Below are 14,311 nucleotides of genomic sequence, written 5' to 3' on the forward strand. Positions count from 1 at the left end.
GTTACATGATGCATTTGATTTGTCGGGTTCGGATGATCAAGAGAGTGATGCAACATATAGACCTACACAGGGGCTTAATACTGAAGCACAACAATTTTTCAAATTAGTAGAAGACGCCGATAAGGAATTGTACCCAGGCTGCAAGAAGTTTAGTAAGCTCTCTTTCATTATTTGACTATATCACATAAAGTGCCTTGGTGGATGGAGCGACAAGTCATTCACGATGTTACTTGAATTGTTAAAGGATGCACTTCCCGAAGGTGAAACCTTACCAAGGTCTTTCTATGAAACCAAGAAGATTATTGGAGACTTGGACCTAAAATACAATAAAATTGATGCTTGTCCCAATGATTGTATGTTATATTGGAAGGATACTGTCGACGAGCAATCATGTGGTATACGTGGTGCGTCCAGATGGAAAACATTTGAACATCAATCAGATAACGAGGCGACTTCTTCGACTGCCAAAGAGAGAAAAATTCCAGCAAAAATATTACGCCATTTTCCTTTGAAACCAAGGCTTCAGAGGTTGTACATGTCATCTAAAACAGCTTCCTCTATGAAATGGCATTATGAGTGTCGCACCGAAGATGGAATGTTAAGGCATCCGGCTGACTCCCCGGCGTGGAAAACTTTTGATCACTACCATCCGACCTTTTCATCGGATAGTCGCAATGTTAGACTTGGGTTAGCAACTGACGGTTTCAATCCATTCAAGACAATGAGTATTGCTCATAGCACATGGCCGGTTATTCTGATACCATATAACTTGCCACCATGGATGTGTATGAAGCAATCTTATTTCATGATGTCCTTGCTTATTCCTGGTCCTTCTGGACCTGGTAATGATATTGACGTGTATTTGCAACCTTTAATAGATGAGTTGAAGGATTTGTGGGAGGTTGGCATAGACACTTATAATGCCTCAAGCAATGAAATATTTCGAATGCATGTAGCATTGTTGTGGACTATCAGTGACTTTCCTGCATATGCGAACTTATCTGGATGGAGCACTAAAGGACGCCTTGCTTGTCCTTGCTGTAACAAGGACACTTTGTCTAAATACTTGAAGCATGGTCGAAAGTTTTGTTATATGGGTCATCGTCGATTCTTGGAACTTGATCATAAATTTAGAAGTAATAGCAGATCTTTTGATGATACAGAAGAATTTAGCGAGGCACCAACTTTGCTATCTGGGTCTGATGTGTTGGATCAGTTACAAGGAATTAATGTCACATTTGGGAAGAAGACTTCTGACAATTATGGGCACAAGAGAAGACGAGAGGATAATACGAAAGAACGATATAACTGGAAGAAGCAGAGTATCTTTTTCGATTTGCCATATTGGGAGCATAATTTGTTGCGGCACAATCTGGATGTGATGCATATTGAAAAGAATGTGTGTGACAATGTGCTCGGGACACTATTGAACATTGAAGGGAAAACAAATGATAGTTTAAAGGCACGTCTCGACATGCAAGATATGGGTATAAGACAAACATTGCACCTAAGGCAGCTTTTATCGAACAAAACATATTTACCACCTGCATGCTTTACCATGTCATCCAGTGAGAAAGATGATTTCTGTAAAGTTTTGAAGCGAGTGAAAGTTCCAGATGGTTATTCAGCCAATATTTCACGATGTGTATATCTCAAAGAGCACAAAATTTCAGGGCTCAAGAGTCATGACTGTCATGTTTTGATGCAGCAATTACTTCCTATAGCGATACGAACGACATTGCCTAACTACGTGAGCTCAGTCTTGCTTAAATTGTGCAATTTCTTTAGGGAATTGTGTTCCAAAGTTGGCCAAGTAAAAGATTTTGATGGGATGGAATCTCAAATTACGGTAACACTTTGTCATCTAGAAAAGATCTTTCCACCAGCTTTTTTTGATATTATGGTGCATTTGCCGATTCATTTAGCGGGTGAGGCCAAACTAGCAGGACCGGTACAATACCGATGGATGTACCCCATCGAGAGGTGGGTACAAATATTTATAAATTAAATTTATTTTTCATGCTATTCCAGTCACGCTAATCAATCATATATTTCTAAACTATTTAATATTGGTGACTATAGGTACCTGCACACATTGAAGTCATATGTACGTAATAAAAGTCGGCCCGAGGATTCAATTGCAGAAGGGTACTTGGCGGAAGAATGCTTAACTTTCTGCTCGAGGTACTTGCATAATGTGGAGACAAGGTTCAACCGACCAATACGAAATGATGACTATGGTAACACCGTTATAGAACAATCCGCTATTTTCCCACAAATAGGTCGTGCATTAGGGAAGCCGGAGGATTATGTGCTAGATAAAGTTGCATTTACATAGGCACATCGATATGTTTTATTTAACAGCAGTGCACTCATCCCATTTTTTGAGTAAGAAAACTATAACACTTATTTTATACATGATGGAAAATAAGTTACTATCACATGTCTTACTGAAACCAATTCATATGCAAAGAACACATGAATGTTGTTAAGCAAAAGAATCCTCGCGCACAACCAAGGGACATAGAATGCATTTACAATGAAACATTTCATAAATGGTTTAACGATCATGTAAGTAGTTGATGCAATAAGTCGATCGATGTGTGCATGTTCATTTATTTTCATTGTCCAGACATGTGCTTTTGTTTTAACATTTTTTAAATAGGTTGAACAACTGTGCCAGGTAGAGAATAAGCAGGTCTCAGAAGACCTTAGATGGCTAGCTCGGGGTCCTTGTGCAACAAGAAGATACAAGGGTTTTATCATAAATGGCTTCAGGTTTCACACTAAAGACCGAGAAAAGAAAAGAAAAACTCAACATAGTGGAGTTGTGGTGACCGCAAAGACATTAAGCTTTGCGACTGTCAACGATAGAAATCCTGTTACAGGAGATGTAACTTACTATGGTGTCTTGACAAACATAATTGAATTGGAATATTGTGGTGATCGGAAAGTTGTATTATTTAGGTGTGATTGGGTTGATGTTTTATCTCAGGGCAGGGGTGTCAGGAAGGATGGGTTGGGGTTCACGCTCGTGAATTTGAAACAGTTATGCCATTCTGGTCGACAGTTGTCTGATGAACCGTTTGTGTTTGCATCTCAAGCTGAGCAGGTGTTCTATGTACAAGACCCTGTCGAGAAGGATTGGCATGTTGTGATGAGGGCGAAACCTAGGGACTTATTTGACATGCATGGGGAGGAGTTTACAGATGATGCTGATGCATACTTGGGGAGCTCGCCATACAATGATCAAAGTTTGGAGGATTCGAGTGATGACATTGATAGTTAGGAAAGGATAGATATCGATGGTACAACAATTATCACACCTTTACCTCCCACCCAGACAATGGTAGATGACCAAATAGATGATACTGAGTTTTCTGATCGTGATGGAAATGACATTATGTACAATAATTGATTTCTTATACACTATATTGTCCTAAAGTATGAAAGAGAAATTCACATCTTTTTTCATATGGTTGAATTATTATTATTTTCACATGTTCATTTATTTTCATTGTCCAGACATGTGCTTCTGTTTTGGAATATGTTTCATTGATAATGAGATTCACAATTTGTACGACTTGTATATTTTAATATGCAATTGTTCACAAATCAAGTTGTTCATTTTATGAATCTCCATTTAAATGAGAAATATTTGATTATCATATTGTCATATTGCTAGACATATACAGGTTTTAAACATAAGTACTAGACGCAGGGTTAGGCAATCTGTAGGCCCTATGACTGATAACACCAGCCAACCTCAGCTGCCCCAAACTAATGTTGGTCCTGCCCAACCTCAGCTGCCTCAAGCTACTAGTGGTATAACAAAATGTGTTCTTCTCTCTTGGACAATATGTTTTACCATGTAATTTGCTTTTGTTAATTAGTTTTATATGTACCATTGTGATTTTATTCAACAGATTCAACGTCCAAGAAAACAAAGACTCGAGGCCCCATAAGATCCTTTGATGTTTGAAAAATGCGTGAAGGTCAACGGATTTCTATTTCCATCAACGATCTAGGGTAGCCCGATTGTGACAATGCTAGTAAGCTGACAAATTTCATAGGGACAATAGCACGCAATGGGGTATATGCTCCCCTTACATTTAATGATTGGAGGGCGGTGCCAAATGCGAAGAAAGATGATATGTGGGGGCTTGTCACGGTAATGGTTACGATGCTTTTTTTTTTTGTTCATTATGTGATTGTCCGCTTTTAACATGTGATGCAATCCAAGTTTGAGTTTGACAGTAATGCTAAGGCTTGGGTGTTGAAGTCACTTGGTAAAAAATGGAGGGAATGGAAGGGCAAGCTGAAGAAACTCTACTACTCTTCTCATGAGACTGATAAGGAGCGGCTTGCAGATCTTGATGGGCGGGTCCAAGAAGATCAATGGAAGATTCTCGTTCAGTTTTGGAACTCTGAAGAGGGGAAGGTATGCCTCATTCAATTATAAAATTATACAAAATCTTTTGCTGATATTTTATAATTTACTGTCTGTGTGTCACATATAGGCTCGTTCTAAAAAAAATAAAGAGAATCGGAAGAAACAACTAATTAACCACGCGGCAAGCTCGAAGAGTTTTGCGCGAATACGTGAGGAAGAGGTAAATTTTATTAATAACCTGACTAACCATGTTAGTATATTTGTGTTATATAACTTGTTTGCATAATAATAGAGGAAAATGGCTAATGGGTCAGATCTGAGCCGGGCAGATATATTTATCTTGACTCATACATGCAAAGATGGAAAGCCTATGGATGAGGCCTCATCAGTAGTAATGGTATGTTAATGTATTTACATGCAAGAAGAGCTCCATATAAATGTGTAGCAGCAACTATAGTATTTACACATTAACTGTTACAATGTGATAATTATTATTGCAGAAAAAACTCAATGAAGAAATATCTCAGCAACCCGGGACCTCACAGAGTAGCACAGCAAGGGATGATCTATTATCTCAAGTTATATGAGAAGACAAGTATGGTCGTGTCCGCACTTATGGGTTAGGACCATCTCCATCTGATTTGTGGGGTACAACATCCAGCCAACAAAGGATGACTTTCATTGATCAGAGGAGATATGAAAGATATGAGGAACTACATGCTGATATAGTCTCTCTTAAAGAAAATATAGCTGCACTCTCATCCTTAAGAGAAGCTGAAATGTCATCCCTTAAAGAAACTATGGTTGAAATCTCATCCGCAAGAGATGCTGAAATTTCTTCCTTGAAAGAAACTTTGATGAAATTGATAGCCACTATGAATAATGCAAACAATAACCCACCCACAGTATTCAGTGCTGCAGCTAGTTCTAACATGAACCAACTGTCCTCATCATCAAGTCATTGGGTGAACTCTCAGGTAATTATATTATATAAATGTCTTTATTTACATATGCACTATGTCCTAGATTATATATAGTTTAGTTGGTATTTAATGATTGATATTGATTTATCATTTGCAGAAACACTCGACGAATAAGGGGAAGACCACGAGTTACACTAGCGCTGGGGTAATTCCTTATACCAAGTGAATAGTTCTTTTATTATATTTTGATGTTATTGTGTTCTTAATTATATGTGGTATACGGATGAGTGTTTATTCAATACAATGCAGTTTGTCAAATAGTGAATTTTATTTTATAGGATGTGACTAGAGTTCTTCTTACAAGTGTTGTCAAACCCGGAGTTACTATTGCTAAAGGAATTGTTTGGAGCAAGGATCCGCTCACAAAAGTAGGGGGGCACGAACTTGGAATTGGTTTTTGGGAAGTATTAATTCATGTGGCAATAGTACGGGAACAATATAAAACAATTGGGGATGCTATTGGAACGAGTATTGTTTGACCCTCTATTATGTGTAAGGTTAGATTTTTTTATTTTTTATTTCCATATACAATAAAATTTCCTGTACAAGAATGCGAGTACTAATTAATTTTTTTTTATTGTTTTGTTTTGTAGGTTTAAGGAGAGATGGATTGAGCTAAATGAAAGGATCTTTCTCTCTCTCTCTCTCTTGTAAATGTTTTATGTTTTGTGCATGGGTTTAGGACTGATGTGTGATTGGTTTTGGATAGAAAGTGTTTAACTCTCATTTTGGAATTTGGATTGACTTAAGATCCAATGCATATGACAGGTTGGGTAACTAAATCAACAAGTTAGCCAACATGATTTACTCTTGTTCTTATCAATTTTCTTTATAAGTCAATGCAACTCTTGTTCTTTCCATGTTTCCTTACAACATTAATAGGATGGCGTTGACCTTTTTTAGCGTGTTTTTTGTGGCAGTGTTAGATGATGGAAGCCAAGCGAAGGAGAACAACTACATTTATGTAAGTATTATAAGTCTTAAGCTCCATTTGGTCATCACATCAATCTTTATGAATATAATTTTTTATCAAACCAAATGGATCTTAAGCCCCTTTTTTAACTCCGCCAATGCAACTACTTGCATTGCCGGTCCCAAGCCCGAGTAAAGGACGAGGGAGAAAGGCTTGAGCGTCAAAGTTAGTTTTCTGGATCTATGATTGTCTCTGTTTTTCCTATTCATCCCTCTTTTTTATTACTTTGATTGTATTGTGTTGGTTTGTTTGTTTTTTTATTTTTATTTTTGTGGAGCAGGCATGCCTGGCTAATAAAACATGTGGATGATGTATGTTTTTTTTGGTCATTATAGATTCTTTTCAAGTATCATCCTACGAAGAGCTTTGCGGCAAATGACATGTTTGGTGTTCTTGTCAACTGTGACTGTGAGGCACATCAGACCAATGGTCTCGATAATTGAGCCATGGCCCCACATGCACAGAAACCTGTGCAGGCAATGTTTTTGCTGTCTCAAAATTATACCATTTCTTCCTTTTTGTTTTCTAAAATTGGACTGGTTATCTTTGTTTGACACGGTTAAAATGTATTGAAATTATCAGTGATGGTGAGTTGAGCAAGCTGTGTTTCTAAAATGATTGGAAGACTCCTTCAGGGTAGCAATAATCCAGACAATCTGTTGCTTGCTGGGTTTAGCCCTATCAGGTACTAGGCCTAGATTTCAAGCTTGGGCATTGTCCTCAGGCCATGGCAAAAACTATAGAATTTTGGTTTTGTAATTGTTTTCCTGCAAATCAGTTTGTGATTTTTTCCATATTTTGTAACTCTTTCTGCAAAAAATCAGTAGAGTGATTTGGGTGATCTCTTGTTTTGATTTGGTCATGGGAGCAGTTGTTGTCATAATCTCACTAGGGTTGCTACTGGTGGTGATCTCTTCTGGTGAGTCTAGTTATTTAAGCACTAAGGTGTGTTAGCTGACTGTTTTGGTCATGGGAGCAGGATGTTCTTCCTTATTTATAGTCTTCTATCATTGCTGACTTTTTCCTTATTTCACTTTCCATTATAACTGATAGTTCTTATTTTTGCACTACCAGTGGGTACGGCTTTTGGAAGATGGGTCTGTGAATTACATAGTTGGTAATGGATCTTATTTCTAGTCTTTTATCATTGCTGACTTTTCTTTAATACCGATTCAAGTGACTCACCTAGCTTTTAAATGATGCTTATGACATCAGTATGTATGTTCTTCCTTACTTCAAATGATGCTTCTGACATCAGCTAATTTTATTTTTTATTTTGGTGATTTTCACTGTTGTATCTTCTTCTTTGAATTCTTTTATAATAGTTAGCATGTTGGCAAATAGTTCTTTGTGGCATTGACAAAAGTCACGTCTCTGTATGTTTTGTGCTTACTCTATGTTATTTGACTATTCAGGTATTATCTCAATTGTATTTTGAAAGTTTTGAGTTTTTTGTTTATTTCATGCAGGAACCTGCATCAGAGATACAGGACAAGATTTTATTTATTATTAATAATATTTCAGCTTCAAATATGGATGGGAAAGCAAAAGAATTTACTGATGTCCTGAAAGAGTAGTACTATCCATGGTTTGCTCAGTATATGGTGATGAAAAGGTGAGAAAAATCTTATGAATAACCTTTAGTTTCATCAGGTGATTTTTACTTTACTGGGACATTCTATTTGACAGAGCAAGCATTGAGCCAAATTTTCATGAGCTGTACTTGGAAGTTCTTGGAGAAAGTTAATTCAAGTTGCTGAATAGGGAGATTGTCAAAGCTACTTATGAGAATTGCAAGGTGCCTTCGCAAAACTTTTTTGTTAACCCTGGTTGTCATTGTCATCACACATATTTTCCAATCTCCCATAGACATGGACGAATGAGGTCCAGCTAGAGCTTCTACAAGGGACCTTCAAGTGCCTGGAATGCAGTTTTGTCAGCAGGAATGTCGAATAACAATTCAAATACACTGAGGTGCGTTTGACTCCATTCCTCGAAAATTGCATTTTACCGATTTCTACCCTTCAATATGTTAGGATGAGATGTTTTATTGTGATTTGCACTTTATACGTTGGGAATGTTGTTCTTGCAACTGCCATGTACATTGTCCACAGTTTTAAAGGTTTGATTTGAATTGCCAGTAATATATTAATGTTCAAATGTTTGCCAAGCCCATAAACATGCATAAGGCAGGGGCTGCACCTAATCAGCTCAATCTCCCATTACCTTTAATAACCTCATGATGGTATATCGTATGGTACAGCATTCCTACCGTGCATTGTGCATTGGCCAGCTTTTTGCACCTGTCAGCTTGTTTTGCGCATTGTGGCCCACCTGATGAGTTGACCACCTTGATTCTTGGTTCACTGCAACAAAAATGTGTAAAACCGGCACTTTGGGAGCATCATGCACCAGCGCTATTTAAAAGCAGGCCCACGGATGTTTCTATATAAAAATAAAAATCAGAATCTTATTCAAGCTACAGGTGGACATAGGACCTTTAGAGAGGGATTATTGGTAAACACAATCCGAAATGCTAGACCCAAATAGCTGGGACAAAGCTATGATAATGACAACAAATCTATCTTAAGGACGGTATGTTGTTATAGATCTGAGTATCTGAGGTTTCTGATTATGTTGGTTTCCTAGTTAGGTAATGTTTGTGGTTTCTAAATTTTTCTGTTGAGTTAATGCGTTGTGCTTAATAGTTTCTCATATGTTTGGATTCCTTTGTGCTTGTCATGTTGGTTCTGTAGAGCTCATCTGTTACTTGTTTCTGTCTTGTTCACCTTGTTAGATATGCCAAGAGTTCTGATTTGCAGGTTAGACACTTACAACTACAAATGTTTTTACAGGTTAGAGATTTTTTTGCTGGTCAGTGTTTAAGAGTAAGACGGCTTGTTCGACTTCACAGGAGAAGACAATTAGATTTAGTCAGCATGTTTCTCTCCGTCTGTTTGTTTTTGTTTGGTAGTCTTATTTTATGCTTATACCTATGAAGACACTTAATTTAATGGATTTGATATTGAATTTGGTATGCTTATATGTTGAAATTTTCAGCATTTTTACAGGTTGAGAAGTGGGTTGATCCAAAATTCTGTTGACAGTGTAATCTCTAATTGCTTTATGCTTCTTGTAGGTGCATTTGCTGTGTATTTGGAGCCATGGCATTTGCTAGAATCGGAGACTTTTGGACAGGAGATAATTCAGCAGACTGGGATCACCTTTGAGTCTCAGTTCCAATGATCTTGACTCTTGGCCTTACTGGGATGTCATTCTCTGGTGAGTAAAGCTCATGAATTGATTGGCTCAAGGTGTTTCTATTTGATCGTCATTCTCCTTTTTTTAGGTAAATTATTTTGATGGATGTATTTTATACAGGTGCTGATGTTGGTGGATTTTTTGGCAACCCTGAGCCTGAATTGTTAGTTCACTGGTATCAGCTAGGTGCTTACTATCCTTTCTTTAGAGGCCATGCCCATCATGACACCAGAAGGAGAGAACCTTGGATGTTTGGGTAATATATTTATTTAGTTTAAAAGAATGTTCAAAATGGAAATTTATACTTTGCACTTACATTGCATTGTGCATATTAAATTGCTAGCCTTACTGGGATTCAGGACCCATCAACAATTAGCTAGCTACAAGTGCATCGAGTTTTCTTCTAGTTGCTACACTTAAGAAAGCATGTATGTATTAATGTTGAATATTGAATCTGTAGTAGAATTCACTTTTATGTAAATGTTACAGGTGGACCTGCAGCTGAAGCACGTGCAATGTTGGATCTTGGTATCCAGTACTGGACTAGTTGAGGATGGGCTTTTGCCGATTTTAATGATGGTGGAAGTACAGGTTTGGCCTTGAACTACGTATGTGCATGATTTTAGTAATTGTCAATTATTTTGGAATTAATTATTTATCCTATGATTGGATTGGTGAAATCAAGCATGGAGTTCAGGTTGGTTGGATTGACCCATCTTTTATGTGTGTGCAGTCAATTTGGTCCTTAGATTATTTTCTATATATATGACTTGGACTAGTACCAACTATATAGGCACAAATTAGACATTATTCCAGATTGATGAAACAACTAGTTCATCTTCCTTCAGAGTGTTTAGCTTGGTAAAGTCACCTCCTTATTGTGCATGTGGTGCAACATTTGTTTGTTCCATATACACATATTCCAGGCCTTTACTGATGTGGAATAACCAGCAATTTTGTGGAATAAATTATTTATCTGATGGTTCAGTTGATGAAGGAATAGATTTGGAGGTGGGCGTTAGTTCCATAACTCTCTGCTCCTCCATGTGATATGAATGTTTTAGTTCATACATTATAAAAAGGACAGGACTGCAGTTATAGTTGACTACATTTTCGAAATGGTGGTCAGTAATTCACAAGAGTTGTACATGTGCAGCATCCCATTGTATTAAAATCTTGGCCCCACTGTGGATTGAGCATTCCACAAAAGTTATACTGATCAAACCATCCCTAACCATCCGATTAGTGACTATCAAGTGGATGGTTAAAAATAAAATGGTGAACTGTCCCAATTCAGCAGTCTAAATTGCTTAGTTAAGATAGTCAATTTTCTGGCTATGCTCCATACACATTGGGGCCGATGGATTGGAAAGTCTGGATTTTCATGTACGCATACGATTTTTATGGTGGATGAGTCACCACCTGAATCTAGCCCTCCACTGCATGAGATTTCAAGCTTTGACAAAGTGGGAGTAGCTCTAGATGACGGAAAGTGGTGATATTATCAATCATAAAGCAGAGTATTGATGAGTTACTCTGTAGTTGAGGTTTTTGTGCAGTGTTGCTGCTACTGCTTTACTAAGTAGTATCATACTCACTGCTTGCGCTGTTGGCCCATCCAAACTTTTTACTTGAAATGCAAACAAGAAAGATAAGACAGCTAGATAGAAAGATTTCACAGTTTATTCAGCTCCGTATGCCAAAATGCTAGAATTATGGAAATAGCAAATATTCGTTCTGATCCTATTAATCTTCAGAGAAGTAATATTATGCTCGAGTCTTTTTCACACTCCAAGGTAATCTTCCTTTTTTTTTATTTTTTCTTTTTGGGTCTTTTGAAAATTACGTAGATTTGTATTTATCTTGTTCTCTTTTCCCAAGACAACTTTTAATTAATTTATTTTTTTTTCTTTTATAGACCCTATACTATAAGTAGAGTAACATTGTAACCATGGTTATGCCATTGATGGGAAGCCACGTAAAGCGCCGAAAAACCAACTTCCATGGAGCAGCTAAGGACTAGCCTGGTTCTGGCTATCATAGGAGCAATTTTCAAAAGGCTAATGGTGGGTGATCCACTCTTCTCGTTGCATACAAGTGGGGCAATCCAGAGTTCAAATCACTTCAGCCTTTTGACGCCACTCGTGCTAGGAGTAAGACCATATAGAGGATTTGTTTTTATTTATTTATTTACATTCAAGACCATTTATTGTAATATTTTTTTTTATTGTGTGGCAATATAAATTTTGTTTAATATTTAGTTTTATTTGTATTGCATCATTTTTATGTTTCAAATATTTAAAAAATATTACTGGCATGCTGGGGCCTCACAAATCTATACAAAGAACTCTACCGGCGCTTCTGTAGAAATCTTACGGCGCTTTTTCGCAAGAAAAAGTGTACACAAACTATTTTTATCGGCGCTTGTTCGCGTCGGAAAAACAGACAGCTATCGGCGCTCAGAAAGGCGCCGTTAGAAGTTACCTAGCGCCGCCAATACTTTTAGCGACATACCCATTTATCGGCGCTTGAGTAGCGCCAATAATAGAATACCAGCGCTTTTATGGACTTATGGCGGCGCTTGTGAGCGCCGCTAAAACTCTCATTTGTTGTAGGGTACACCTCTTGAAACTATTACCCATTCTTAAAAGGAAAGAGTGAATCTAAAGAAGATCCCTCGACATATAAGTTCCTTTTGAATAGTCATCAGAGAGAGAGCCAAAGAGAGTGGAAATTGAGAGGGAAAAGGAAGGACACCTCACCTCCTATAGGCATCGTTTTAAGCTAATTTAAAGACATTTCATTGTATTAAATTTAGTTCTGAAGATAAAACCGTTTTATAAAAAAAAAAGGGAATTTTTGATGACCTGGAACAGTGATGGCTGAAACATATACAATTGGAAATTGTACATGTGGCATTCGTTAACTCAAATTAAACCATCCACATTTCAGGACTACACCGTAGTTTAGATAGGTCATCGTTCCAAAATTACATTGTTTGAACAATCCTAACCTTTGATATACTGGCACTTATCCAAACAGCAAGAAATAACAAGCAAAAACATCTCTGTTTTTTTGTTTTATTTATTTATTAAAGAAAGATCTTTGTACCCAAACAGGCCAATGTCCACCAACAGGCTATCTAGATTATCCAATCAAGTCGTAACTTTTGATTTATGACCCACCACAATTTTGAATAGGTATAATTTATTAATGTCATTTTTCTTTTAAATTTTGAAATATGCTCTCTCTCTCTCTCTCTCTCTCTCTCTCTCTCTCTCTCTCTCTCTCTCTCTCTCTCTCTCTCTCTCTCTCTCTCTCTCTCTCTCTCTCTCTCTCTCTATATATATATATATATATGATACAAACGTTCAAAAAGAAAGGATTAGGCCTAGATTTTCAATGCATCCATCGGGCACCTTTGGACATGGAGCCTTTAACTACACACGCACGATCATAAGGATCGATGGAGATTGAAAAGGCTGAAACCATGTCATTCCAGGGCGACTAGACAACGGATGCTAAATGTCACAACAATGGCAACTTTCCTAAGTACTTTTGCCTAGTTGTCGCAATGAGTCAGGTCCACCCTCAGGTCAACTGGCCTGACTTAATTTTGAGGTGGGTTTGGACCAAGCTAAATGCAGAGCAGGTTCAGCTCAGGCTACAAATGTGATTCCTTCAACTTAATGGGCTAGGCGTCGGTTGAACATGATGAATTTTTAAGTGGGTCAGTTCAGAAGGTAATGGGTTGTGGGCCCGGCAACCGGACCTGCTGGCAACCCTACTCCTGCCTTTATATTGATTCAGAGAAAGCTGTTCAACCTGGACCAAGAAAAGCCCAATATTTGTTGGGCTTCAAAATCATAACAGCCCAAACCATGGGAAATAAAAATTAAGCCAACGAAAGTACATGGTGGGCTTCAGCATTGACAGAGGAAGCCCCCTTGACTGTCCTATTTCCAGTAGCTCCACAAACATGGTACATGTGTTGGAAGTCACGACCATCATCTGGTGGGTCAAACCATATACATGGCCCGGCCTAAAAGAGGTGGCCAGTCCACCATCATCAATTACTGGGCCACAGGTACAGGAGAAAAACAGACTCTTGGAAAAATGACTACCAATGGTCTGCATACTCTTTTGCAAAACCTAATAACTTGACTGGTCACATTTCTGGGCCTGGGCCTGTTCATGCTATGGCCCACCAATGAGTGGTCCAGATCTCATGACTTGTTGGATCTCTCCTCTCCCAGTCGCCTTAGCATCTATCTCAGAAAAAAAAAAAAAAAAAAAAGCCGAGTATCATATCATCCATTTGCATCAGTCTTGTGGGATGCATCCCATGTACCAGCAGCGTTCAAAATATTAGAGCTCCGCAGACCACAGATGAAATTTTCAAAAACTCGAGTCAACTCGATGTACCCCTGAGCTGAGTCGACTCGACTCTATTGCACACAGTATCTAATAATTAAATTAATAAGAATATATGTGTAACAATAGATGAGAAATGCTTAGAGTTCTCCTAGCTGCATTTAGTTGTATAGGAGCATTTGGACTGTCCAATCCATTGATCTAGACTGTCCATTAGGTGTAACGCACATTCCATGGTCAACCATGCAAGCATCACAGCAATCCAAGAAACATTAACCATATGATCAATGTCTTTAACATGGAATGCCAAAATCATTTACACAACAA

The 14,311-nt window shown here is 37.8% G+C and overlaps 2 protein-coding genes across 2 annotated transcripts; both read left to right on the forward strand.

The window, feature by feature from the left end:
• Window positions 1-223: 223 nt before the first annotated feature.
• Window positions 224-2,338, forward strand: LOC131254159 (uncharacterized). Its single transcript, XM_058255162.1, has 2 exons — window positions 224-1,983; window positions 2,083-2,338. Exons 1-2 carry the CDS (start codon window positions 224-226, stop codon window positions 2,336-2,338), a joined length of 2,016 nt encoding a protein of 671 aa, XP_058111145.1.
• Window positions 2,339-4,967: 2,629 nt separating this feature from the next.
• Window positions 4,968-5,855, forward strand: LOC131254160 (uncharacterized). Its single transcript, XM_058255163.1, has 3 exons — window positions 4,968-5,370; window positions 5,474-5,521; window positions 5,655-5,855. The coding sequence occupies exons 1-3, from the start codon at window positions 5,065-5,067 to the stop codon at window positions 5,853-5,855; spliced, it is 555 nt and encodes a 184-aa protein (XP_058111146.1). The 5' UTR covers window positions 4,968-5,064.
• The last annotated feature ends 8,456 nt before the right edge of the window (window positions 5,856-14,311 follow it).

The sequence above is a fragment of the Magnolia sinica genome, chromosome 8 (genome assembly GCF_029962835.1).
Source record: "Magnolia sinica isolate HGM2019 chromosome 8, MsV1, whole genome shotgun sequence".
Lineage (NCBI taxonomy): Eukaryota > Viridiplantae > Streptophyta > Magnoliopsida > Magnoliales > Magnoliaceae > Magnolia > Magnolia sinica.